The sequence below is a fragment of the Cyprinus carpio genome, chromosome B10, assembly GCF_018340385.1.
Source record: "Cyprinus carpio isolate SPL01 chromosome B10, ASM1834038v1, whole genome shotgun sequence".
In the NCBI taxonomy this organism is placed as follows: Eukaryota; Metazoa; Chordata; class Actinopteri; order Cypriniformes; family Cyprinidae; genus Cyprinus; species Cyprinus carpio.
The window spans coordinates 17349511-17377301 of record NC_056606.1 but is presented as its reverse complement, the minus strand read 5'-3'; the positions used below and the strand labels follow the sequence as shown (position 1 = coordinate 17377301).

At 38.9% G+C, this 27791-nt stretch overlaps 4 protein-coding genes across 5 annotated transcripts in view; all 4 read left to right on the top strand.

Moving 5' to 3' along the window:
- sez6a (seizure related 6 homolog a) overlaps positions 1-8171 on the top strand; it is a 47411-nt gene extending 39240 nt beyond the window's left edge. Inside the window, exons 9-17 of one of the 2 annotated variants that reach the window (XM_042732975.1) lie at positions 616-754; positions 3260-3456; positions 3803-3997; positions 5227-5418; positions 5580-5774; positions 5877-5912; positions 6026-6134; positions 6222-6321; positions 7713-8171. In XM_042732975.1, the coding sequence (XP_042588909.1) occupies positions 616-754; positions 3260-3456; positions 3803-3997; positions 5227-5418; positions 5580-5774; positions 5877-5912; positions 6026-6134; positions 6222-6321; positions 7713-7742 (1193 nt within the window). In that variant the 3' untranslated portion in view covers positions 7743-8171. The other variant, XM_042732974.1, reaches the window with a different exon arrangement.
- A 1234-nt stretch (positions 8172-9405) lies between these two features.
- On the top strand, positions 9406-16888 carry LOC109098111 (PHD finger protein 12-like). The gene is made up of 15 exons (XM_042732976.1): positions 9406-9933; positions 10166-10347; positions 11783-11855; positions 12379-12805; positions 12894-13014; positions 13120-13252; positions 13380-13544; positions 13630-13773; positions 13859-14420; positions 14548-14604; positions 15080-15223; positions 15301-15399; positions 15474-15556; positions 15640-15778; positions 15952-16888. The coding sequence occupies exons 1-15, from the start codon at positions 9868-9870 to the stop codon at positions 16305-16307; spliced, it is 2751 nt and encodes a 916-aa protein (XP_042588910.1). The 5' UTR covers positions 9406-9867; the 3' UTR covers positions 16308-16888.
- A 923-nt stretch (positions 16889-17811) lies between these two features.
- On the top strand, positions 17812-24077 carry LOC122138736 (dehydrogenase/reductase SDR family member 13-like). The gene is made up of 5 exons (XM_042732977.1): positions 17812-18075; positions 18299-18417; positions 22503-22626; positions 22737-23063; positions 23150-24077. Exons 1-5 carry the CDS (start codon positions 17949-17951, stop codon positions 23407-23409), a joined length of 957 nt encoding a protein of 318 aa, XP_042588911.1. The 5' UTR covers positions 17812-17948; the 3' UTR covers positions 23410-24077.
- A 569-nt stretch (positions 24078-24646) lies between these two features.
- Positions 24647-27476, top strand: LOC122138734 (dehydrogenase/reductase SDR family member 13-like). Its single transcript, XM_042732973.1, has 5 exons — positions 24647-24955; positions 25105-25223; positions 25296-25419; positions 25545-25871; positions 26987-27476. The coding sequence occupies exons 1-5, from the start codon at positions 24829-24831 to the stop codon at positions 27244-27246; spliced, it is 957 nt and encodes a 318-aa protein (XP_042588907.1). The 5' UTR covers positions 24647-24828; the 3' UTR covers positions 27247-27476.
- The last annotated feature ends 315 nt before the right edge of the window (positions 27477-27791 follow it).

The window sequence follows — 27791 nt, the reverse complement described above, 5'->3', positions numbered from 1 at the left end:
TCTTTCAGCATGCCGATTGATTTATAGTCCAATCTTTTTGGTAATTTTTCTCTGATTTAATTTTAGCTTTTACATGCCATTTGAAGTCAATATGAAATCCAAATTAACTGTTCTTTTAACATTAATTTACTCACCCTCATATCGTTCCAAACCTTTATGACTTTCTTTCTTCTTTTGGACATTTTGAAGAATATACTAGCATTTTTTTGTCCTTGTGATGAAAGTCAGTCAGCTAAATTATTTGAAGTCATATAGGTTTGTAACGACATTAGTGTGTGTAAATGAAGACAGAATTTTCATTTTTCATGGAGTATCCCTTTAAATTAAAAAGAAATTAAACCGTTTGATCCCTTTAACTTTTGGTGCATTCAAGTCATATTGGATGTAAAGATCATATTTACAGTTTGAACGCACATGAATGCCATTGAAGTTGCATTTACAAAATATCATAGTACTGTTTCTCATAGCACTTACCACAAATTGAATAAAAACATAAAAAGCAAAAACACACCCAATTCACAGTTTTTATTAATTTTACCTTGTAATTAGGACTTCCCAAATCATTAATACAAACTTCCCAGGAGGACTTGAATGCACCATTTGTTTGTTTTACAGCGGTGTGCAGTGGAGAAATAACAGATTCAGCAGGAGTGGTGCTTTCTCCAAACTGGCCTGAAGCGTATGACAAAGGCCAGGATTGTATCTGGGGTCTACATGTGGAGGAGGACAAGAGATTTATGCTGGATGTCCAGGTGTGAGTATCTGAACCTCTATGTATGTGTGTGGACAGAAATGATAGATGGTTATATTTCAGGACTGTCTTTGTGTGCCTAAGTGTTTGTGTTGCTTTTCTCCTCTAATGAGAATGCATTCACTTCTCTATTAGCATTCGGTACAGTTCACCACCTTCCAATTACAGAGGAACAGTGTGTGTAATGACAGCTGATTAATTGATTTAGCACAGACATGGAGGCCACCCACGGACTCATTAACACTCAGCGCTAATGGGCCCAAATACAGGTGCCAGGCTGAACACCTGGATAGGGGTCACACCTGCACGTTACTTCAAGGCAATAGAGCTTCTTCAATATCTCAGTGACCCATTATGGGATGTGCACTCTGTTGTATTGAGGTTTGATTGCGACTTCTTTCATAAATACAAAAGATCTGAGGGAAACATCAAGGCAAATAATTTTTGATAGAGTTTTGGTGGGTTTTTGGGGCGTTATGTATGAGTTTGGCCTGGAGTTGTGTGGGTTGGTTAAAGGAGGGTATGGCCTGGTATTTGCAAGGTATAGGTAAGTTTAAATTGATATGGTTGGGTTTTGTGGTGTTATTGGCAGGTGTATTGGTGGAATAAGAGGGAATTAGGGTGATATGAATTAGTTTCTGGATGGTATAGGTAGGTTTAGAGTGAGATGGATGGGTTTTGGTGGTATGAGCGGATATTAGCATGGTATGAATTGGTTTGGAAGGTATAGGTAGGTTTGGACTGATATGGATAGGTTTTGTGAAGTTATTTATGGGTTTTGTGGTGGTATGAGTGGGAATTATGGTGGTTTGGATGGCATAAGTAGGTTTGAAGTGATATGGATGGTTTTTGTGGAATTATTGGTAGATTAGGGTGGTATGAATTGGTTTTGGATGGTATGGATGGGATTTATGGAGTTATTGGTATGTTCTGGTGATATTAGTGGGGATTATGGTGGTATGGATTGGTTGTGGGTGGTATAGGTAGGTTTGGAGTTATATGGATGGGTTTTGTGGAATTATTTGTGGATTAGGGTGGTATGAATTGGTTTTGGATGGGATTTCTGTAGTCATCAGTAGGTTTTGTTGTGGTATGAGTGGGGATTTAAGTGGTATAATGTGATTGGGGGTGGTATAGGTAGGTTTGAATTGATATGGGTGGGTTTTGTGAAGATATTTGTAGGTTTTGTGGTGGTCTGAGTGGTAATTAGAGTGGTATGAATTGGTGTTGGGTAGTATAGGTAGGTTTGGAGTGATATAGGTGTTTTTGTTGTGTTATTGGTATGTTTTGTTGTGTTTGGGTGGGGATTAAGGTGGAACAAATGGATTTTTTGGAATTATATGGATGGGTTTTATGGAGTTGTTGGTGTGTTCTGTGGTGGTATGAGTGGAATCAGAGTGGTAAATGGATTAGTTTGTGGATTTATTGGTGGGTTTTTGCATAGTATAATTAGTTTAGGGATGGGATGGTTGGGTTTAAAGAGGTATTGGGAGTAAGGAAGTTTATTTGTGATTGGTAAATTTGGCATAATCTCAAGAGATTGTTTTGTTAGACAAAGTGTTTACAAAAAGAGAATGTGACATTTTCAAAGCAACCCACTCTATTTGATTTATTATTAATAAGAAAAAATAGGGTAAAATAAAAAGTCCTGTTTTATTGCTCTGACATTCTGCCTTTTTAGAAGCCAGTGGTCCACCAGTCATCGAATCTTCCTGAGGCTGAGTGTGACATTATCTCTGCACCCAAAGCCTATGTGTCTCAACATGCATCATTAGCTAAGCTTTACTGGCTTCTGCACAACACTATCTTCCAAACTTACCCTCCAAAACACACACACAGGCCTGAAAGTATCTAACAATTTGCCTGTTCGATGGAAGAAGAAGAAAAACACAGTCCATCTCAGCCGATCGTCAGGACATGTATATGTGTTTTTAACTCTTTAAACCCTTATTATACCCCTTTCTTTTGTCAGGCTGTGAATATAAACACAGCTAATCTATGACCTTCCCAAACAACAGAACCCGAAGGGCTGACAGCTGTGTGACGCCCCTGAGGGCTCTGCCTCTCTGCTTTCCAACATTACACTAAATAAATCTCATTTCTTTGCAAAATGTCACTTCCCCATTGAAGAGGTAAATGCAGCCTCCCGATAGATGAGGGAATCTAAACACTGGCCTTTATTGCCATTTAGCATGACAGAATGAAAAACATGATTGATTCTCAGCGTGGATACTGTTGTGTAAAATTAGCCTAGGCTGTGTAATTTGTTTTCCCCTTGCATTACTCATGTTGGTTTGGAAATGAAGATGAATTGCAGAATGACATCAGCAAACCATCTGGGAAAAAATGTGGCTGGTGGTGTGACAGATTCTTATGTTAGAATGCCACCATTCTTCTTAATTAAAGGGATAGTTCACATAAAAATAATAATCTTCATTTACCCTTCTTTTGCTTCAAAAATGTATGAGCTACATTAATGATGTGCATTCATATGTGTTGTTTTATTAGTCTTCATCTGGGGAAGAATGACCTGCTGACCTTTTATGATGGTGATGACCTCACAGCCAACATCCTGGGCCAGTACAGTGGTTTTCTTCCTCGGTTTAGACTCTATACCTCTACAGCCGATGTGACTATCCAGTTTCAATCTGATCCAGCCTCCAATGTCTACGGGTACAACAATGGCTTTGTAGTGCATTTCTTTGGTAAGTGGCGTTATGGGAATGTGCTGATCATCTTTACATTCTTGTTTGTTTTATTTGTATGTACATTAAGCAGTTTACAGTAAATGTTAGTACATTAAGGATCCGTTATTGACATGTCTCTTGAGCCAGAGTTTGTATTTTCCTAAATGAATCATATTTGGGCAGTGTCTGAACAAGCAGTAGCAGTAGAGGTGCCAACCTGCTTGGCAGTGCCCATCATTGGCAAAGACTGAGATGGGCAACTGTTTTCCCACAGCAGCCTCATTTACATTCAAAACTTTACGGTAAAAATAGAAAAATCCCAAGACCCAATGTCTCTTTTCTCCTTCCACCTTTCAAATACTAGAAGTGCCACGTAACGACACCTGCGCAGAGCTGCCAGAAATCCCTAATGGCTGGAAGAGCACGTCTCATCCCGACTTGACCCATGGCACTGTTATTACCTACCAGTGTTACCCAGGCTTTCGTCTGCAGGGCTCAGAGATCCTGATGTGCCAGTGGGATCTGACATGGAGTGGAGACGTCCCCATCTGTGAGAAAAGTAAGAGCTAACATCACACTTAAAGGTCACAGCAGATCATTAGTGCTTAAGTCACACTAAGAAAACTTAATTAACACGCTGATTATGAATGCATAGATTTAAAACTAGGTCGACTGCCACCTACTGGTAAATTAAGGTTACTACAAATAATAACCTCCCTATCATAATAATAATAATAATAATAATAATAAACTTTATTCTATATAGCGCCTTTAAAAGTAGCATCTCAAAGCGTTATACATAAAAAAAATATAAAATTAAAAGATACACATAACAGTGCAGGCAGTAAAAAACTAACCGAACAATTAAATAAAAAGCCAATATAATAACAAATGAAGTAATCACATGAATCACATAAAAGCTACCCTAAAAAAGTAAAAAAGTTTAAAGGGACGATTTAAAAACACTAAGAGATTCTGCATCCCTAATGTCAGAGGGCAGGGAATTCCACAATTTAGGAGCCAAAGAAGAATCTGCATGATGGATAAAGAGTCCGTTAACTGTGAAAACCGAAAGTAAGTTTTAAGAAACATTAACTGGCAGGTACTTGTGTGGGTTTAATGATGGCAGTTTGTTGGTTTGAGGATATTTGATAATAATTAGACTGACTTTCTTCTTGAAAACTAATATTATATTTGAATTAATTCTCATTAAAATTTCCTCAACATGATGTGGATCACAGTGTAATGAGCCAATACCGCTGTATTATTTTTAAATAATTAAATGAATTAATTTACATAAAATAATATTAATACAATTAATATTATTCATTAATAATATATAGTTATTATTAAATATCATTAATGTTTAACCAACCAAGTTCATGTTTAAAATAGAATTTAGATTTATTTAATATATATAAATAATATTTATTTGTTTAATTATAACACATTATTATTATTAGTAGTATTTTAATTATATGTATTACTAATATTAAAGATTATTCATGTTTTAACCACACAAAGACTTTATTTCACATTTTAAATATAATTTATACTTTTTTTATATAGTATAAAACACTTTAAGTATATTTAGATATATTTATTTGTAATATATTCTTATTATTATTGTATGCAATAAAAAATATTCTGCTCAAAACATTTCAGTTCCAGTATAGTTTTGTTTCTCTAATTTGTTTTCTTTACTTTTTTCAGTTTTGGGAAATTATAAAAGTTTTCTGTATTGTTTTTGTTGTTGTCATGTGTTTTTTATTTCTGATATTTGCTTAGTTATGTCATGTAATGAGCCGGGGCTAGTGGACAACAGCCGGAGATTAGTGACTGGCTCTCGTTTCGCTGTGGGATCATCCGTGGAGTACATTTGCAACAAAGGATACTCACTTTCTGGCCCAGGAGTGCTCACTTGCTACAGCAGAGATACTGCAGACCCAAAGTGGAGTGAAAGACTGCCCAAATGTGTCCGTAAGTGGTAAAACATCTGTGCTGTTGCATTTATTTCTCAGCATTACAAGAAATGCAGCCCTAAACCTGATACTCTACTGCCATCTAGTGGACTTCAGGATTACTGCATCCCAGCACATACAGTGCATTCCAGCAGACTGAAATCTCTGTTTTTTCTGTAGCTGAAAGATACGAGCCCTGCAGCAACCCTGGCGCCCCCTCCACGGCAATCCAAAGTTCAGAGAAAGCGTTTTTCCAGGCAGGAGAGACTCTGAGCTTCACCTGCCGTACAGGTTATGCGCTTCAGGGTGAACCCACTATCCACTGCCTCCCTGGACATCCGTCTCAATGGAGCGGAGCGCCACCTATGTGCAGAGGTACGAACTGCTTTCTTTTCAGCTGGTATACATCTTTATGCGTTTCAAAGCACTGTTTAATGATTCAGATGTATTATAGAAGTTGTTATTGGTGTTTTTCAGCTTCCTCAAAAAACAGTGAGGAACACCGATTGAACGGTAACACTATTTTCAGTACTATTAAAATGTTTTAATCACAAAAGATTCGATCATCCTAATTCATCATTGTATTATATATTTTTTAAATGTTCCATGAAATGTCCAAATTACAGCCGCTGATTCAGAGTTCGACGTGGAGGGTGTCAACATCGCCATCGCCATTCTGATTCCTGTAGCGGCGGTGCTGATGCTCCTCCTGGTCGTTTTCCTCTGCATCTCAATGTAAGGTTCTAGGGCTGGGAAAAGGACACTGCTTTTTGTTTTGGGGTTTGTTCTTCACTAATAAGATTGTTTTGTTTGTCTCTGCAGAGCTCAAAGCAAGACTTTTCAGCTTCCTGGGTCGTCATCTCCACCGTATGACAACATGACAGAAGAATCTGCATTTGACAACCCTGTGTATGAGACGGGAGTAAGTATGGATGCCATGAACCTCAGAGACGTGGGCTCTCACAACACCATCGTCCTGTCCTGATCAACCCTGCCTGCCATTCTGTCATTTCACCTGTCATTTATGACACTGACTAGGTCTGCAAAACAAATAGTGCAAATAAACAGAGTTAAATGGCTAAACAGCAAACAGAGAAATATGCTTTGGTTTTAAAGAACAGTATTTATACTGTAATGTAGCCATATCAGTACAATGTAATGACTACAAATAAAGAATTAAGGACAAGATATATAATAAAACTGTCTTCATAATTTAGTGCAATGTTACATAAAATCTTAAGAGTTTTAATGTCTTTTTGTTTTAATATTTCAAGTTCAAAAATGCTGCTGTATATTCATAACATACAAAGGGTTAGAATAAAATATGTCAGGTTGCAGTGGAGAAGGAAAGACTCTGGGTCCCTCATGAAAATATTCATTTTAGACGTAAAAATCCATTTAGGCTTGAGGCTGTGGGTCATCGATATCTAGAACTCAGCAGATGGTGTGTGTCTCAGTTTAACCTCTTCATGTTCTCATGTTGGATGTTCTTACTAATTCTGGAGTACCACATATTAACCAAAAAATCATTTCCTGATCATCAAGTCACCGATATCTGTTGAATGTGAAAAATGTGAAATATCTGTTGAATGTGAAAACTGTCCAAATTCCACTTGAATGATCATGCAATTATTATTGTTTATTTAAATGATATTACCAACATATGAATCTGACAGCATTCATGTAATTTGTGTTCTTATGTTCATTATTTTGTGTTTCATGTCTTCGTAAGTTTCCTCTCTTTTGATTCAAACAGCAATAAAATGATAATGAAGCTCTTGAATTAGCTTGCACATTATACTTTCATAAACTTATCTAAGCTACACTACCATTCAGAAATTCAGATTTATTTTTTATATGAAAGAGAATGATGCTTCTATTCAGCAAGTATGCATTCAATAGATCAAAAGTGACAGAAAAGACATTTACAATGTTACAAAAATGCATAATGGTTTCCACAAAAATATTAAGCAGCACAACACTGATAAAAAATAAGAAATTACAGTGCCGAATCATATTACTGCATATTTTAATGACTTCTGAAGGAACATGTTACACTGAAGACAAGACTGAAATAATAGCTGCTGAAAATTCAGCTTTGCCTCATTTTTGATCAAATAAAAGCATCAACAAATAAATATACGTCATTTCCAAAGCTGTGTATTTATTTATATTTTTAATTAAATGTTTTTTGTTTCAAGTACAACTTGGATCACCAGCTGTATTTAAGTGGGCTCTGAATGAAGACTTTATATGTTACAACAAAGCGGAACTACTGTACCGTACTGAAATCTGATTTGTTTATCTTTTCAGGATGCAAGGCAATACGAGGTGTGTATGTAAAATTCATCTGTCTTTCTTTTGGCACCTCTCCTTTTACCTGCTGGGCTCCTGTAAATGTATTTTTCTCCAAGACCTCTGCCAGCACATTAACGATGGTGGACAATAGGGTGTTAATTCTGTAGCACATCAGAGCCTGAGATTTGTGTTGTACTTTGTTTTTTGATTTTTTTTGTCTGGTGAAACTCCACAAGGCTCACACCTTGAGGCTGGACTCTATCAGAATGAACTGGATTCTTTGTTTCACATTGGGGAACCACAAAGGTGGAAGCTGTATTCACCCATATGCAGCAAAACCTATGAAAGTCGTGAGCGTGGCTGAGTCTTGAGTTCCAACTGAGCTCATGATGATAATAAAGCCATTTCTCAATGTATAACTGTCGCTGCATGGGGCTTATTTGCAGAACACTGTAAATAAACAGTCTAAAATTACATTTGGTGTTATGTATTTATTATTCAATATAGTCTGTAGCTATCTAAGTTTTAATTTAAATAAGACTGCAGCTATTTATTGAACAGTATCACTGCTTTATCTTTCTATCATTCTACTGCTCATTTATTTTTATTCTGATTTAAATAGAATAAAATGCCTTTTTTCAGTAGAATTCATTCTATTATCATTTATTCTAAATATTGAATATCTATTAATTCTAATTTATTCTGAATGTTGAATTTATATGAATGTAAAATTGAATGAAAATTTAGATTACACATATAGCCTATGATATATCTTATAATCTTAGTAAAGGAAAGCAACAATTGTTCACCGCCATTTTTCAGTGCTCATTGGAGATTTTAACATTAGTCCATTCCAAAACTACCAAAAAGAAATTGTTCTATTTCTTCCGTTTCAAACATTGGTTCATGTTACACCGGCGACAAAACGGACCAATCAGAGGCCAGAAATTTCCCTCACAATACAAAGAGGCTCGAACACGTAAACAAACCGGATAATGGCTTCTGCTTTCTAACCCTCGCCGGCTGATGTATTTTACAAGTTCCTCACACCCACAAAAAGGACATACTGACGGTTCCCACAATGACTACATCGACAGAGAGCTTTTATTAAGAAGCAGGAAAAGAGCAAGATGGCTCCACTGTTTACGGGTAGCGATACCCGACCGCGAATGAATCGTTGTTCTGAACCGGCTCTTTATAAAGATTCATTCGAACCGATTCGCAAATCGTTTGTAAAACACTCGGCTGTAAACAATGGATACTTTGCCCAAAACTTAAACATCTGTCATCACTTACTCACCCTCATAAATTTATTTTCTTTAATTACAAATGAATGAATTTCATTTTTTCCCCTCTGTACGACCCAATAGCAGCTTGAGTCACCATTCACTTTTTAATTGTATAGAAAATGGAAGTGGATGGTGACTGAGGATGAACAGATGTTTGGAAGGTGAGTAAATTATTTAAATCAAAATTTTGGGTAAACTATCCCTTGTAAGAAAACAACTTTGGTTGTAGAATTGTAAGATATGTGAAAATCATAAACAATGCAAAGTCATTCAGAACAGTATTTAAAATATTTATAATATAAATAATTATTTAAAAAAAATGATTAATATATAAATGTATAAATGTTAATTCTTTATTACATAACCATCCTCCATGGCAAATCAGGTAATTGATTCTACTGAACCTGTTCTCTAAAGCGAACCGATTCTCTAAATGAATTGGATTCCCAACGCTACTGACTGGGTGACGCATGCGCACACGGCTTTGTGCGTCAGTTAGCGCGAGCGTTCCTTCATCACAACGGAGACGCTCCGCCGTTAAGTCGTTGTTTCACCGGGAGAAAAACGTCTGGTTTTCGCCGCTGCCAGTTCCTCTGAGGATTTGTTCTTCGGGGGGCTTGATGTCTGACATCTTTCCAACATGGACTTAATGATAATTTCTGTGTCTTTATTATTCCTTCTCTTGCCGGGCCGGAGTCTCGCACAGCACAACGGATAGAGGCCTCCGCGCGCCTGCTCGATTAACGGAGAGCCCGCGCGGAGCCACAACAGACACGGGCGAGTATCCCACGGCTGTTTGGAGGTCAGACGCTCTTAATCTGACAGGAGTCGTGCTGTAACGTAGCGGCTGAGGGAGACAGAACCAGTTGGGGCTGGTGTTGATGTGGGGAAAAATGGAGACCCCGACGATCGTGTACGATCTGGATACCTCCGGCGGGCTGATGGAGGTAAGACAAACACGCTCGTGCACTCGTTTATTCCTCTCTTCAGTGTCCGGTTAACACTGTCAGTGCCGCCGCTAACCCGCTCTTGCTCGCTAATGTCATCCATTCCATAGGCTCCCTTCACACGGGCGCGCGCGCGTTCACGGTCACGGCCCAACAATGGCTCGAGCGGCTGATGTGATGTAAGGCGCGTGCAGATGTTTCACTAATGAGTTTCTGAATCTGTCTCTTGCAGCAAATCCAGACTCTGCTGGCGCCACCCAAATCTGAGGATGGAGAAAAACGGACCAGGAAACCGGACAGGAGCACCAGGAGAGCCGGCAGGGCCACCAATCACGATACCTGCGACAGCTGCCGGGAAGGAGGGGACCTGCTGTGTTGTGATCACTGCCCCGCTGCCTTCCATCTACAGTGCTGGTGTGTGTGATGCTGGAGCTGGGACAACATTGGGCCCAGGACTCTGATGCTTGTTTAGTTGGGGCACATGCATTACTACTAGACGTCCATCAGATTTGGCTGATGTTTCTTCTTGCATCTCCAGATGGAACATCATGGGTGTTGGAGTTTATTTATATGCTGTCTGATGTTTTTTGCATGAGCAGGGAAAAGATGTAGCAGGGAGCTGATAAATAATCATTAACCATGGACATCTGAATGCCACGACCATGTCTCCATTATGAAGAGATTAAGATTATGAGATGGATTTTCCATAATCGTCTGAGTCACTTTGTCAGATGTTTGCACATCTGTGATCGGCTTCGTTTATTAACGTCAGCATGCAATTAAAATTAGCTGTATCTGTTTTCTGAATGCATGTTATATATTTTATTGTAAACAATTAATCTGTGCATGTTTAAATTTTTTAATTGTTAAAAGACAGACTTCTTTCTGATGACATATGCAGGGCTTCCGGCTAAACTTTGCCCCTGCAAGCTTTAACGCTCATCTGCCTCCGTTTTTGAGTGCAGTGTCCACATCTCAAAATCTAGTCAACAACTGATGCATAGAACCAAGTCCCTGCCATGCAGTTTTTTTCTTATGTGGTAGTCTGTTACACTCGGATGTACGTCACAGTTTGGAAGAAAAGATATGTCTCTATTTCTGTTTTAATTGTGACTGTAAACTCGCTTCATGCCATAGACGGTCAGCTGCAGTGGAGGATGTTTGAATTGCGATTTCCCCTGCGTATATTCTCATTGTTTATTCTGTCTGTTTGGGAGGTGAAATGATTCCATGTGTGTTTGAGGAGAAACACATGCAGCTGGTGCTGCGCGGCCCATGATCAGATGTGCTTCAAATAGAAACTACATAAGGAAGATCTCTTAATGGGTTTTTGGTGTTATTAGATGAATCAGGTATTTGAAAGAACTGTGGGAAGTTATGAAGTTACAACAGGTTTTTATTTGCTATGTTTTTACCCAGTTGTTGAAGTAATATACAATCTGAGAGCCTGGTGCTTTTAGGCTTCATTACAGATTCTACCATCAGTAGAACAGAAGTGTTTGAACGTAGATCTGTTTGCACGTGCAATGCATTAGAAAAGAGAGACTCCTTTCTTACAGAGAGAGGTTTTGATTTACCCTCTCAATATTGGCTGGGTATAGATAGTTTATTCAAAGTTGCCTCTATTAAAACATCTCTTGCATAGGTGTTTAATGTGGGCATGGTTTTAGAAACTGCCAAAATTATAGTAAATTTTTTTTTTTTTTTAGGCTAAAGTATAAAGCTGGTCTGCTGTCCCATTATCATTCATTGTTGTGTTGAATGGCTGTGCATACTATAACGGTGTATGTTTGTTCTGTGCTAAATGAAGCCTGCAGTTTTATTTCTGACTTTGTTTACATTTCCTCAGTAACCCGCCATTGAGCAGAGAAATGCTGCCCCCTGGAGACTGGATGTGCCATCGCTGCACTGTTCGCAAGAAGGTTGGTGTCCTGTCTGTTATGAAACAACCACTCATGTTATAAGAAATTTTAAACTTGCCCCTAATTTTTTAATCTTCCCAAATTTTTAAATGAGAATAGTTTATACAACAGAGAAGCCTTAAAATCTCCCTGCAGTTTTCAGATAAAATGGTGTAACATTAAGTAACATTTTTATTTTACATTAACATTAATAGAATAATAGTAATATGTAATTTTTATAACTTAATATATTTTAAATTATTGTGTAGTTAATGTTATTATTATCACAATGTAATTGTGTAATTGATATTATTATGTTGTTATTGACTAGTCATACTGAATGAGAGAAAAACAGGTTTTCCTTCTTTTTTTTATCCTTAGCTAATCACATGCCTGATTATTATATATTTACTGTATACTTTAATTCTACAACATTTTTATAGGTTATACCAGAGGGTCTTTTAAAAAAACAAAAAGAAAAAGAAACCGGCCTTAAGTTTAAAAATGTTCAAAATCATGTTATTTGTATATTGGCTCTTAACAGAAAAGGGAACAGAAGAAGGAACAAATTAACGGTCTGTTGGAGCTGCAGCTGGGGAAGCAGACGCCTTCTCCTGCTCCTGAGCAGGAATGTGGGACATTACGTCTGGATCCTTCCGTGGGGTCGGGCGGCACAGGGCTTCGGGCCGCTGTCGCTCAGGTACGACTTTTGGAGAGACGACCCAGCAGCCGACCCGCAACGCCCAACTCCAACACTTCTTCCACAGACACGCCCACACCGTCCGAGCAGAACGACATGGAGGAAGACCTCCTGGATGTGGAGGATGAGGCCCAGGGTTCTGAGCCTGAACTCTCAAATATCACAACCACCCTCAAAAGACCATTTGACCTCCTAATCGCAGCTGCCATGCAAATGAACCCTACGCAGTTCCAGCTTCCAAATGACCTCACTTGCACGACCGCACTTCCAGGTACAGGACATTCTGATCTCACTTTAAAATAGTGTGAACAGACTGTATGTGATTCTAAGATTCAGTGCATCTGTTTTCTTCTCCTCAGGCACCAGCAAAAGGAGACGAAGGGATGAGTTATCAGCCAAGAACATTAAACGTCCACAACATGAACTGGACCATTTTGGACTGGTTCCACTGCCTGTGAAGGTGTGCTACACATGCAGCAGGTACAAGCTTATATAAATGTATACATGTTATTTTATTTTTATTTATTTTTTAAAAGGACCCCTTTTTAGGATATTATACATTTAATAGTTGTCTTTTTCTCTCAGGAGCTGTCGATTGGCTCCACTGATCCAGTGCGACTATTGCCCTCTTTTGTTTCATATGGACTGTTTGGACCCGCCTCTCACTGCCTTCCCCACAGGCAGGTGGATGTGTCCCAACCACATCCAGAACCTAGTAGTAAGGAAGCTTGTGTAAAACAGAAACCAAGACTTGTGTATCTTTCGAATTGTGACATTTTCATATGCTAAATTGAAAAAGAGCAGTACAAACATGCCACTCATTCATTCTCCTCATTTCCTCACAGCTGAACCAGAGAAGCTTGACCTTCAGCAACCGTTGCCAGTTATTTGACCAGTTTCAGGACCGCATATCCCAGCATGCCGTCAAACTTGACTTCCTGCAGCGGATACATCGGCAGCACCCCCCTACACAGCGATCAGCTCATGCCAACAGCAGAAAGACTCTGAAGGTAATCTGTCCCCTTTTAAACACACTGTTTGACATGAGTGATGGACACTTGAGATGATGCTGAAATATTGCTTGGTTAATCGCAGGTTCCAGATGCCATAAAGTCACAGTATCAGAACCCACCTACTCTGATGGCCACGGCAGGAATCCGTGAAGGGGAGCTGATCTGCACTGGCCTTCCAGAATCTTTTGCCCCACAGCACTTAGCCAGTGAAGACGAACAGTGTCAGGTGTGTATAATCAGCCTGCGGTATGCTTCTGCTTTTGAATTCAGTATGGTTTCTGAACCAGTGTTTTTGTTATGCTTTGGTGTAGTGGCTCAAAGACGTCATCTCGCTGCAGTGCAGCATTATGAGGCATTTATGGAACAGACAAACATCTCCTTGGGATTCAGAGCACACAGAAAAGGCTGATCTGAAACTCAGAGACTCTTGCCAGAGTGCCACCTCAACGGGCAGCCAGAACATTGCTCCAAAAGTTTCCTGTAGCTCATGTACTGATGGACTGTGTCAGAACTGTAAGACCACAAATGGCCCTGTAGACCGATTGGTTCAGTCCAATGGAATACAGGGTCCTGATAGAACCCAAGAAAACACCACTGACCATGAAATGTCCAGTTTACACACGCCCACTCCACCCAACCATGCCAACACTGAAACAGATATCAAGACTGGGAGAGCCAGCTTAAAGTCCTGTAGTGGCACTGAGGACCCTCCTCCTGCGTGTGTCAAATCTGAACCCAGCGCTCCATCATGTGACCATGAGAAAACTACATCAGCTTCAGACACAGCAGAAGCAAAACTCTCAGGCTCTGCTGTATGTTCAGGAGCGCATGCTGTTAAACCACAGAAAAGCATCTCAGACACCGGGTCAAAAGGTCAGAAATCTTTATCCCCCTCCAGTGGTAAAATGCCTACTTTTCTAGTTTAATTATTACATAGCGACACTTTAAAAATATTGATTGACTGATTACTCAGGCAGTGGTGACGTCTTCTCTTGCACAGAACCTAACATGCTGGAGCTGTCCGGACGAATAAAAGACATCATGCAGGACAGCGGAGGTGGGTTTGTGTGTGTTTCAGAGAGGAATCTTGTAATATTTCTGTTTTGCTTTTCAAGTTAGGTTGAAAAGATATTGTAAGTTTTATGAATTCATAATCCCTTCTAGTTCTAAATTGATGTTGTTTTGTGTATTTTTGTGACTTTGGCGCTCCCTACAGTTAAGTTAGTGAAATTAACTGTATTAAATATACCAGTCATAATTACAGTTGATATCTGTACATAAAGCTGCCATAATTCAGACTGCTCTTTTCATAGAATTTCATACATACTCAGCAAACTTACATACTTGAATTAGAATATAGAATACATCTACATGTTTGTAAGCCTGCACAATTTGGATAAAAATTGTTACATATCAATACTACAAAAAAATAATTATATTATTATTATCAATAATATCAAAAATATAAAAAAAAAAAACTCAAAAAAATGCAACAATTTTGAAAGCATTCTGAAACCCTGTTTGTATTGCAGAAGTTGAGCTTGGCTCATTGGATGAGAAATTTATCAAGCTTTTAGCATGGCAGAGGATTCAGCAGCTCTTTGAATCGAACACCTCTCCTGTTGAGAGCAGTTCCCCTTCAACTGTGTCACCGACTCACAGGAAATACAGTGAAGGTACGAGATTCATTATGCTTTTTTTTTTTTTAATTTGTGTTACCATCAGCGAATACATTTTTGATGTTTCATTTCAGCCCAAAATAGGGAAGTGCAGGCCAGAGCTTCATTGTGTTCGGCCTCGGGAAAGGGAATGGCTGTAAATATGTGCTACAGGAGTCTGTACATCGGGACAGGTGATTATCATTCTGTGGCTGCAGGAAATGTGTCATCCTACAGTGTTTAGTACAACTATGTTTTCTCATTGCAGGTGCTGATATGGACGTGTGCCTTACAAACTACGGGCATTGTAACTATGTTTCAGGGAAACATGCCTGTATATTTTATGATGAGGTATGCGCTTTTAAACATTTAACAAGCTTTAAGCACAAAGGAGGTCATTTACACGTACATACGTTTGTTCTCTCCTCCTCCAGAATACAAAGCAGTATGAACTGCTGAACTACAGCGAACACGGGACAACCGTCGACAACGTATTATATTCCTGTGACTTCTCTGAGAAGATGAACCAGAGTCCATCCAGCAACCTGCTAGCCAAAGTGCAGAACATCATCCGTGAGTTTTCTCTTCCAGTTCCAATGATTTAAAAATGAGGTCAGAAAAAAAATTTAATAATGAAAAATGCATGAATTAAGTCAATAACATGCATTTAGAGAATAGCTAAGTGATTTCAATTTCATGAAAACATTGCAGATTAAGCTTCAGTATTAACTGAAGTGTGTTTGTAGGACGCTGCAGGAAAAAGGAGCAGGAGGAGTCTGCAATGGGAGTGGCTGCAACAACAGAGGGTGGAGTTATGAGCTGCCAGTCCCAAGATGTTTCCATCACTCCGTGTAACTGTAAAAACAGCGGCTCCAGTTTGATTGGAGGCAGTGGTGCAGGATGGGAAGGCACTGCACTTCTCCATCACGGAAGCCACGTCAAAGTGGGCTGCTTGCAGTTTATATTCAGTATCACCGAGTTTGCCAGCAAGCCGCTTAAAGAGGAGCTGACTATCTGCAGCCTCACTCCCACACCTGGCCAACAGGAGGAGCAGCTGAGCAAGACCACGCCCCCTCTGCTCCAACACAATCTTGTAACTTAACCCTTAAAGCATCCACTTGTACAGTTTAAACGGTTTCTTAATTATTTAATTGTTTATACACTTGCATGAGGTGACTTTTTTTTCTAGTTTCAGACTTTTGTGACAGGTTGCACATTTCTTCTTGTCTCAATGCAAAACTTGCATTTTTAAAGGGAAACTTTGATCATCCTCTATGCTCAGAACCAATGAGCAGTTTTCACATGTAAAAAAAAAAACAAATTCTATTTTGTGCCAGTGACAATAGTTTTTATATAAACATGCATTTTCTTTTTTTCCATAAAAATGGATGCTTTTATTTATGTATGTCCTCTGGAGCGCAGTCAGACCTGGTGTTTCTTTAGCGTGCTAAGAGACTCATGTACATATATGTAAGTATCCATGTGAATAGCCAAAGAGCCACAGGATTCAGTGCACAAAAGTGCTCCAAAAGTGTATTATTTCTGTTGTGCATTATTTGGTTGCTGTTCAGTCCTTTTATGTGTCTGTTTTATGTGGTTCCGTAATTAGTTTTCACCAGGTTCTTGTGTCAAACTATGTAAATACAAACCAGATTTTAAATAACATGTTTTAGAAATCCAGTAGCTTTGTGTTCATGTTTCATGTTTACCGATTCATTCACAGCCTGCTCTTCTGTAAGATTAGTAGTTTTCTAAAGTCAGCATTACTATTTTTAGACTAAGGGGTTTAAAAAACAAAATCTCCAATGCAAATATTAAGATGCCTGCCTTACTTGTGCATGATGCAAACAATATAGTTGGTTTAAAAAAGGGGGGGGGGTACTAAAAAAACGGGCTTAACATTTTCATCTAGTGTATGATTGGACAAGCTTGAATCGGATACATTTACAATGAAGGGCTGACATAAACAAGGGGTTTCAATCTTTTAGATACCTCTGACACCTAAAGGGTCCATCCTAAAATTTAAAAGGCAGCTGTATAAATTTTCATGAATAAATTAAAGATCCATTTTATACTCTGAAGAAATAATATAACAAATGTTGAAAATATTTAATTTCTATTACATTAGCCTTTTATTTGTTGATTTTAATCCATTGTGCTATTTATTTTATTCCAAATTTGTATTTGAATTTTATTTTAGTCATTTTTGATTTGTTTAATCAAAAATTGTATTTTTTATTTCCCCTAAATATTTCCACGGACCCTTGTTGCCCCCTAGAGGTTCCTGGACCTAAACATATCAAGGGACCAGAATATCTTAAAATCCTGAACACCCTAGAAACATGGGTGTTTCTCAAACTGAAGGCTGCATCCTACGGAGCCCGCATTTGTAGCCTGCATACGTCATAAAGATGATCTTATTTTAGAATATTAACAGTTATAAATTTGACCATTATTCTTAGTTAAGCGTTAATTGTTGTAATATGCTTATGACACTATTTTTTTCCTCAGAAATTGTAACAAATATTTAGATGCCATTTTAATTCAGTGTAGTTAATTAAAGCAGCTCAACAGTGGTGTACTGTTCAGTATAATAGTTGTGAGTGTCTGGACATGGGTTTTGTAATCTGAATAGATTATTAACAGGAGGGCGTGTTTGGCTCCAGGCTCATCTTCCTGTTCCCGGTCTGGGGTAAACCGAGGTCTTTCATAAGCAAGTTATTGCTCTGATCGTCTGAATATAATGTTTACCGTTCTGCTCATTTGCGGAGGACTCGTCGGGTTTTACCTGCTGCTGTGCGTCACGGTGTTGCACCTGCCAAAATGTAAAAGTATGGCCAAGCTGCACGGGAAGACCGTGATCGTGACTGGTATGTGCTCGGTTTTAGTGCATTTGATATTCCCTGCAAACAGTCATGCATGTCCTCATTTTATTATTATTGACATTTTTAAAACCGCTTTTGCATATTTTACTTTTCTCGTAAACACTCCATGCGTGTTACACAACGCAAAATTGACAACTCGTCCACACAGGCATTTCGTGATGAGCAACTGAATAGCTAAGACTGACATTTTAAGCTGGTTTAATTGCAGGAGCAAACACTGGCATCGGCAAAGCCACCGCGCTGGAGCTGGCGAAAAGGGGAGCTCGTGTGATTCTAGCCTGCAGGGATGAAAGCCGAGCTCGGGCTGCTGTCACAGACATCCAGAGGGTGAGAGCGAGGCGAACATTGCATTACTGTTATTGAGGATAATGGCCGTTTCTAAATGAGACAAAAATGAAAGTTCCACTAGGGGGCGCGTCTCATTCAAAACCACTGAGCTGCGTTCAAATCTCAGGTCGTGTCTTGTTTCACAACTTTGTTGGTTGTTATCTTATATGACAGCATCCTTCCAAAAAAAAAAAATACAAAAAATACTTTTGTGGCCCATTCACGTATTTGTCGGACCGATATTACTACAACTATTAGAATACAGGGTTCACACAGATAGATTTGGTCGCGAGGCAGGTCAGTGGAAGTTGTTTCAGTGGAAACAAAATCGCATAGCCACCAAATTAAAAAATCTGACATCCAGGAAATAAAAATGTGAGAAGTTTTAGGCAGCAGTTTTACCACAAATATAGACAAGTGATACCACCACAACAACCAGAAATAGTTAATTGTGTCTGCTTTACAATGAAACAAGCTCAATGCGACTGATTCCCTGACATAATACATCCATTGTGACCCATTTAACAGATTCATCATTTTAAGTTAACTTGAACAGCAACAAGCAATAACAATACAGTGAAATATTTAAACTACGATCATATAGCCCTCTATTAAAGGGGTCATAGGATGCAATTTAAATTTTTCCTTTCTCTTTAGAGTGTTACAAGCTCTTGGTGCATAAAGAAGATCTGTAAAGTTGCAAAGACTAAAGTCTCAAATCCAAAGAGATATTCTTTATAAAAGTTAACACTCATCCACGCCCCCTGAAACGGCTCGTTCTAACACACCCCCACATCTCTATGTCAGTATGTGGGAAGATTTGCATAACACCGCCCAAATGTTCATACAAAGAAAGAAGGGTACCTTTTATTCTCGTTGTAGTATTGTTGTGTTTCACTGTGAAAGCGAAACTACTTTGTTTGGCCTTCCAAAAGAGGATGATATCCACTTCATATGCCTGGAGCTGCTCCGTGCTGGTCGCTGAGGAAATACATCAACTTTGCACTGTGGATCGCCGAATTGGCTTTCACTGTGGATGAAGCGGAGTCCAGCCCGGGGTCCTCAAATGTGGTTGCTGCAAGACCAAGGTACGCTCCTTCGTAGAATCCGCCTGCCGCACCGTTCTCAAGCCAGCCGCGGCTCACTGTGTGATGCTGTTTCGTTGAGAAAGCGAAACTACTTTGTTTTTGCCTTCCAAAAGAAGACATGACTAGAAATCATGTTTATATCACGTTTATAATGGGTTTGATGTTAATGTTTTGTCGCTCTGGCCGGACAAGGCATCACAATATGTTAAGAGGCGTCACATGCTTGAGGTATTCGGCCAATCACAATGCGCTGGATAGCTGGCCAATCACAGCACACCTCGCTTTTCAGAGAGATGAGCCCATAGACAGTAAAAGAAATGGACACAGCGACCCAATTGGAACTCAATTGAGACAAGTGAAGCCCATTTTTAGCGATTTTTAGCACTTCCGTTTCTGACGCGCAGACTCAAACTAAGCTTGATGACGTCAGCAACCTGTCTGACAGATGTAAATCTTCTAGTAGCTGTGCGTGCAAACTGCCATCGTAAATCTTGCAGAGACGGCGAGCTAGAGCAGGGAGTTCTTTGGCGTGAGTGAGCAGGAGTAAGTATTCTGATTAATTATTTTGTATAGTATTTAAAAATGTAACGCCAGTACGCCATATCTCTTGACGTCGCCCCGATTGCCTGCGAGCTTCTCCTCCTGTCTGTACGGTAATTTCTCTACTGTGCGACAGAGAGTCGAGTGGTTATGACGCAATCGTTAGCCTATTTTTACAAAAAAACTGTTTCTACGGGGCCATAATGTAACATAGAAGGTAATGGAGCCCTTTATACATTGTCGTGTATCTTTAGAAATAAATAATGGACAAATGGAGTCTTTAAACGCCTCAGATGTAAAGTTATTCGCTGTCAAAGTGACGCCAAAATGAATGGGAGTCAATGGGATGCTAACGCAAGTGAAGTTCTGCTACAAGATGGCGGCACGCAGCCGACTTCAACTTCCGGTCGACTTCCTTCCCCCCTGGATGAGCCTTGTGAAAATCGACACGTTTCAGAAGGCGGGGCATAGAGGAGAACCAATAATGTACAGTATGTGGAAAATAATGTGTTTTTTGAATCTTAAACAGCATAAACATTTCATTACACCAAATACACAAAATAATGTTCTTTTTAGCAGCATCATATGACCCCTTTAAACATGAAAAAAAAAAAAGTTCATCATAGCTATCTCAGTAGTACTGCTTTCTTAGTTAAACTGCTTGCGCGGGAATTTGTGTCAGAGCAACAATAAAAATGCGACTTTGTGAAATGGACTGTCCTAAATTGTTGCTATAGTATCATCATATTAATGCTAGAAAGCCTATGCATTTGGCAACTATATTTTTTAAATAAACCATTATTTGTCATAATTAAAATCTATTTTTCCCACTCCTCTTGGGTGAGGGAGCGGGATAGTCAAAGGCCTGTTCAAATTTTTTAAACTAGAGGCATTAATTTACTGTAAGATAATTTTTTATTATGTTAACTACCCATATACATCATGTTATATGCACGTGTGTGTGGCCCTGACGACAAGTGATTGCCAAGTGATCTCGTAATTTGAGCGACTCAATGACAAGTGAAACGAATCCAGCCAACACAGTGCAGATGGCATAAACACTCTTAACATTCATCTTTATGAACAGAAACGAAAAGCCAAAAATTCATCAAATCAACTAACTAGAAATAAATTTAAAAATTGCATACATTGTGTATATAATACAACGTTTCATTGCACTGTTTAATTACCTCCAACTCTTTTGCAGTAGGCTACTGACAGTCCACGTCTTCCAGGCCATTGTTTCTGCCATAATCTCTTATGTCGTGGTTTCTTCTTTCTGTTGGATAAAATAACTGCACAGACCAGTTGAAGGGCCAGTTGAAGAAATGGCCTTTAATCGCTGTAATTTCTCTCGAGAATTTATGTGAGAAAACGTATTTTCGCTGATGTTCGGGAACGCCTCTTCACTTTATGTTTTGTAGTGTGTGCACCTCGTTAGCGTTGTGTTGTGTAGTCTGCGCGCAGCTATGACAGATGAGAACAAATCTCATTGCGTAGTGCGAGCAACACGGTGATTCGGCTGGTCTTTCAATCCTGTAGTGTGAGCCCGGATTTACGTGTGCGATGTGAAACTGGAGCATGCTCTGCTCTCTAAAGCTCTCGCGGTACTTTGATGTCATGCAACCATCAATCGGCGCAGCGCAAACAACCAACACCTGGTTATTTATTTTAAGCAATTTGGAAATCCCGTGGAGAACGTGCCACTTGCCTGGTCACATTACATCAAAACATATACGTTAACCTTAGATAATTTTTATTTCATTTTTTTTAGTTAATGAAAGTGACACTGAAAGTAAAAAAAAATAAAAAACAGTAAAATTCATTAGCAAATCCTTGGGGGGCCTCTGGCGGTGCCATGAAATTTCCTGACAAGCCCCGGCTAGCCCTGCACTGTTGAAAAATGTTTTTCTCTTCCTTAAAGAGCTTTAAGCCATGATCCATACCAACCAGCTATGAGATGAATCACATTACAAACTACATAAATGGGAAAAAAACGAAATCGAAATCATGAAGCACCGCAAAGAAAAACAATCAAAATCTTTAAATAGTTGTATAATTGACATTTTGATTGTGTAGGCTATATAAAAACTTTGTATTTTAGATTCATTGCAAAACATGTTTCAACAAACACGTATACCATCAATTAAGTAGTTCATATTTATAGGTCAGTTTTTTGTATGTTTCAAAGTTTTTTTGTAGAAAACGAATGGAATTTTTATCTTGAGATCCCCACTGTTGCACTTTTTTAATATTTCCTCATTAAAAAACTGCCCTTATGAAAATGGTAATTTTAGAAATAATAAATAAATAAAATCCAGTCATATCAGTAGCATGCTGTTTTATTGATCAAATCTTAGACGCTGCTATATAAATTTGGCAGAATTAGTGTAGGACTGTATAAAATCAGTGTATGTATGCATGTGAAATCAATGAACTGATGTGACTGGCACACAGGAATCAGGAAACAGAGAGGTGTTGTATATGCACTTGGATCTGGCCAGTTTGAAATCCGTGAGGTCTTTCACTGAAAACTTTCTCAAGAAAGAATCCAGATTGGACATTCTTATCAACAATGCAGGTAGATGTTAAATATATGCAATTGCAATGATACAATTACTAACTTTTGAAGATAACTAATTTAAAATAGGTTTAAAAACTTTATATTGATTTCTTTTTCTTTTTTGGTAGGACTTGTAATTGATGGCAAGACTGAGGATGGCTTTGGAAGGATCTTTGGCGTTAATCACCTCGGTCATTTTCTGTTAACCATCCTGCTGTTGGAAAGGTTAAAAGAGTGTGGCCCAAGCAGAGTTGTGACGGTCTCTTCAATGGCCCATAGCTGGGGGAAAATTGATTTTGACTGCATCAACACTCATAAAGATTTGGGTTTGGGAAATTCTGCAGTGGCCCTATTAGGGATGTACAGTCACAGCAAACTCTGCAATGTCCTGTTTACACATGAACTGGCCAAGAGACTCAAAGGCACAAATGTCACCTGCTACAGTCTTCATCCAGGTCTGTCTGTGTTCTTTATTCTCTAAAAAGCAGTACTTGATAAAATATTGTGGGTCATAAGTAATCAATGCTGAATTATTTTGTAGGGGCCATCAAAACGGACATCAGTCGCCACAGCAATTTATGGTGGCGGCTGTTCTTGGCACCGATTTTGCTGCTTTTCTTTTCGGACGTGGAATCTGGAGCTCAGACGTCTCTTTACTGTGCACTTCAAGAGGGTATTGAACACTTAAGTGGACGCTATTTCTCTAGCTGTGCGGTGCAGAATGTTTATGCTAAAGCCCGAGATGATGCAGTAGCCAAAAAGCTTTGGGAAGTCAGCGAGAGGCTTGTTGGTTTAGCATGAGATCGTCCGTTTCATAACACCTGTATGGATTTGCACTTGCACAATTTGTTTACTGGCACCTGTGGGCAACTGTGTTAGATAAATCAGTGTTTTTGCATATTATAAAAAGCCTGTGTCAAATTTTGCAGTTCATAAGATGCTCTGACCGCAAAAAAAAAGGAGCCGTTAACTCTTCTAATAAAAATGTTCTTTGATTGGGGCCAGGTTTCCACTACATAAATCATGTTTCTTTTTCATACCAAAGTAAAGACGTAACTCACTGGGTGTGTCCGGGGATACCGAGGCCTTACTGTGCTGAATGTGTCACCTCTCCCAGTTAGAAAATGTAAGTGATTTAGGAACAATATGAATCATCACCTGTGGATTGCAGGTGTCAAAAACACATCAAGGGATGTGAACACTTTGAGCCCAGTTACTCAGTATCTTCATGACAATGTGAAATGAGAAAAACTCTAAATAGTTTGGCACTGAGTTCATTGGTGATGTCATCCCTAGGTATTTCAAACAACATTCAATCGCTTCCTTCAGTTTTACCAGTAACTACTACAAACTTAATATATTATTTTTTAATTTAATTTATTTTTATTAATTTTTTTTATTATTATTAAATAAATTTAAATTAAGTATCATGTGAATCAATCTTGTGTAATGGCTGCTGAAATTCAGCTTTTAATTTTTTTTAATTAACTTATTTTTATTATTATTATTATTAAATTAATTTAAATTAAATTAAGTATCATGTGAATCAGTCTTGTGTAATGGCTGCTGAAATTCACCGGAATAAATCGCATTTTAAAATATAGTGTAGTAGGTAGACGTAAATGATTTCATTTTCTCAATTCTAACACAAATTGTGGCGTTTGCTGTATTTGGTCTCAACATTTTCAAACGTTATTGTAAGGGAAAAAAATGTTGAATTTAATTAAAAGTGTATTTAATGTACAACCTTGTTATTTACTCTGGCCAGTTTGTGTGTGTGTGTGTGTGTGTGTGTGTTTTCTATAAATTGTTTACTTGTGATGATTATTTAATATTTGTTGGAATTTAAAAAAAAATACAAATCAGGGATCAAAACTGTATTTAGACCCATATTTTAAAAAATAAATAAAATTCACAGATCGATCAACACATGAATATGAAAGCACCTTAAACTGATTCGTTGTGTCAAAACAAAAGTAGCCTACTCCATTTTCAAGAGTTTCCAGCTCTAATTTGTACCCCATTTGTAAATAAAACAAGATATTACGATAAATGAGCAGTCTTTGGCCTTGAAAGATCTGTAGGTTACTTGAGCACCTGAAAACCGGTTTCGTAGAGCACTCATGCGGAGATGGAGGAAAACCCCGGACCGGTTTATCAGGCTCTGGCCCGGGCGGAGTGCATAAAACCGCCCGCAGACTCCTGCAGCGCGTCACAAACATGATTCATCTCATCATCGCCGGTGCGCTCATCGCAGCTCTTTATGTCGTTTTGGTGGAGACGTTGTTTAAGAAGTCAAAATGTAAAGGAACCGCTGACATGACCGGGAAAACGGCCATTATTACAGGTGAGTTTTTTTTTATTTTTATAATCAATTCTCTGAAAAACGTCGCGTTAAATGCGCGCTTGTCGCCTTCACGTTAGCGTTGGGACGCTGAGGAAAGTCTGCACGTGTGTTAGTTGTGGTAATGAGAGATGTTTGGCTTGATGTTTCAGGTGGGAACACTGGTATCGGTAAGGCCACAGCTCTAGACCTGGCAGGTCGTGGAGTAAGAGTCATTCTGGCCTGCAGAAACCAGAAGAAAGCTGAAGCGGCTATAAATGACATCAAGAAGGTGAGGACCATCACTTCTGACCACTGATTCAAGAGTTTTTGAGTGTTTACTGAATCCGTATTTGTTGTTCAGGCCACAGGAAGCAATGACATCCTGTTCATGGAGCTTGATCTTGGAAGCTTCAAATCTGTGCGAACGTTTGCTGAAAACTTCCTCAAATCTGAGTCAAAACTGGACTTGCTCATCAACAATGCAGGTATGCCAAACCATCAATTCGGTTTTAAATCAGATTGTAAGCAACATCTGGCTGTCTTGATTGAGCACTAGCTGAGTATTATGGGCAACATGTGGCACTGTATACAAAGGTTTCTTAATGTTTAGGTCTTGTGGCGGATGGTCGAACCGAGGATGGTTTTGGCATAGAGTTTGGTGTCAACCATCTTGGCCATTTTCTGCTCACATGTCTTCTGCTGGATCGTCTGAAGGAGAGTCCTGCTGCTCGTGTTGTCACACTGTCCTCCATGGCCCATAGCTGGGGCAAGATTGATTTCGATTCTCTTGTCGCCACCAAAGACCTGGGGTCAGGGAGATACAGCTGGCAGTTCTTCCAGGCCTACTGCAACAGCAAACTCTGTAATGTGCTCTTCACTCACGAACTGGCCAAGAGACTGAAGGGCACAACCGTCACCTGCTACAGTGTTCATCCAGGTAAATCATACATGAAGGAATGGTTTATAAAGATCTGTCATTATTCACCAACCCTTATGTTATTCAAAACCTGTATGACTGTTTTTATATTCTTTTGTACATCACTCAAATTCCCCTTTCTGCATTCCACAAATGAAGAGTCATAGAGGTTTGGAATGTCACAAGGTTGAGTAAATGATGGTAGTTATTTTTCTACTTGTATATTCATCCTCAAAGTGGTAAATATGGCCACACTTTTTGACCATACAATAACAGAAGCTCCATCCGAGAGCTCATATTGTACTACATTTGGTTTGAAACTTCATCAAAACATTTAGTACATGTAGTATTAATATGGGTAGTATAATTGTAATTCTGATGTACTACATCCACCATGTTGTCACCATCATATGACCTACCAGCATCAGTTGTGTAACTTGAGTGCCATTCACAACTTTTTGTTTACTAATCAGGAAAGCAGTATGTTTACTACAAACTGGATACACTGGAACGCAAAATCACATTCCCAGTAGGAATGAAACAATTTAAAACGATAAATAATGAAATGAAGAATTATGACAGGAGTAAAAAATAAGAGTGAATGAGACCTATAGTCTTTGTGTGTGTGAGTGTGAATTCCACATCATTGATACTAATCTAGCCTATCATCTGGAATGCTCAGAGCTATTTCCTGTTTTTTGATAAACCTGATAAACTTGTCTTATATATTCTCTATTGAAGATGTTTAATCACCGATCAGTTGGGTTAAACAAATACGTAATAATGAAAGTGATGTGATATACAGCCAAGTATGGTGACCCATACTCAGAATTCGTGCTCTGCATTTAACCCATCCAAAGTGCACACACACAGCAGTGAACACACACCTGGAGCAGTGGGCAGCCATTTATGCTGTGGCGCCCGGGGAGCAGTTTGGGGTTCGGTGCCTTGCTCAAGGGAGTTGAGTCAGTCGTGGTATTGCCGGCCTGAGACCCGAACCAACACCCTTAGGGTTAGGAGTCAAACTCTCTAACCATTAGGCCACGACTTCCAGAAACCCAGGACCTCAGAGATTCAGAACCAGCAGCTTAGCAGAGTGAGCCACTCAGTTGATGTGTTGTTTCACCCTTTTGCAGGTGTTGTAAAGACTGAGCTCTCCCGCCATGTGAGTCTCTGGCAGAAAGTGTTCATCGAACCAGTGGCTAGACTGCTGTTCCTGGACCCAAAAACCGGAGCCCAAACAACTCTGCATTGTGCCATCCAGGAAGGAATCGAGCATTTGAGTGGACGTTATTTCTCATGCTGCGCTGTGGAGGAAGTCAGTGCCAAAGCCAAAGATGACGCGGTGGCCAAAAAGCTTTGGGAAGTCAGTGAACGACTGAGTGGCCTTTCATAAAGCCAGAGGAACTGTTTTATTGCTGGTGGCTGTCTGTGAACTTTATTTATCCCTTAAGGGGGAAAAAAACCAAAACGTATGAAGTGATGAAACTGATTGTGGCATTTTTATGTTTATGGACGAACAAATATTTACAAGACTTAGTGTATTAATTTGTTTTTTAACTGCTGTATGCACGTATGAGGTTTTTTTTTTTTTAACTGTATTAAAGTATCTAATGGAATCACTATTATCCTGGTTGGTTCTTTATTGTATGAATTGTGAAATTATATTTGATATGAAGGCAAAACTCCAACAAACGTGAGTGAAAGTAATTTTTGCTTGACTATTCCCCAACATGATTAAACTCAGACATGCACCTTTTGTTGCATATTGCCGCTAAAGCTTGTTTCTGCCACGTGATAAAATAAATATCTATAATGTATATCTAACGTAACTGCAGTTCTTTCTCACAATTGAGACTTTTCTAGCATTTTTTTTTTTCTCAGAATTGCGAGACGTTAATCAAAAAGTCTCGTAATTCAGTGTATTTGTCGCAATGCTCC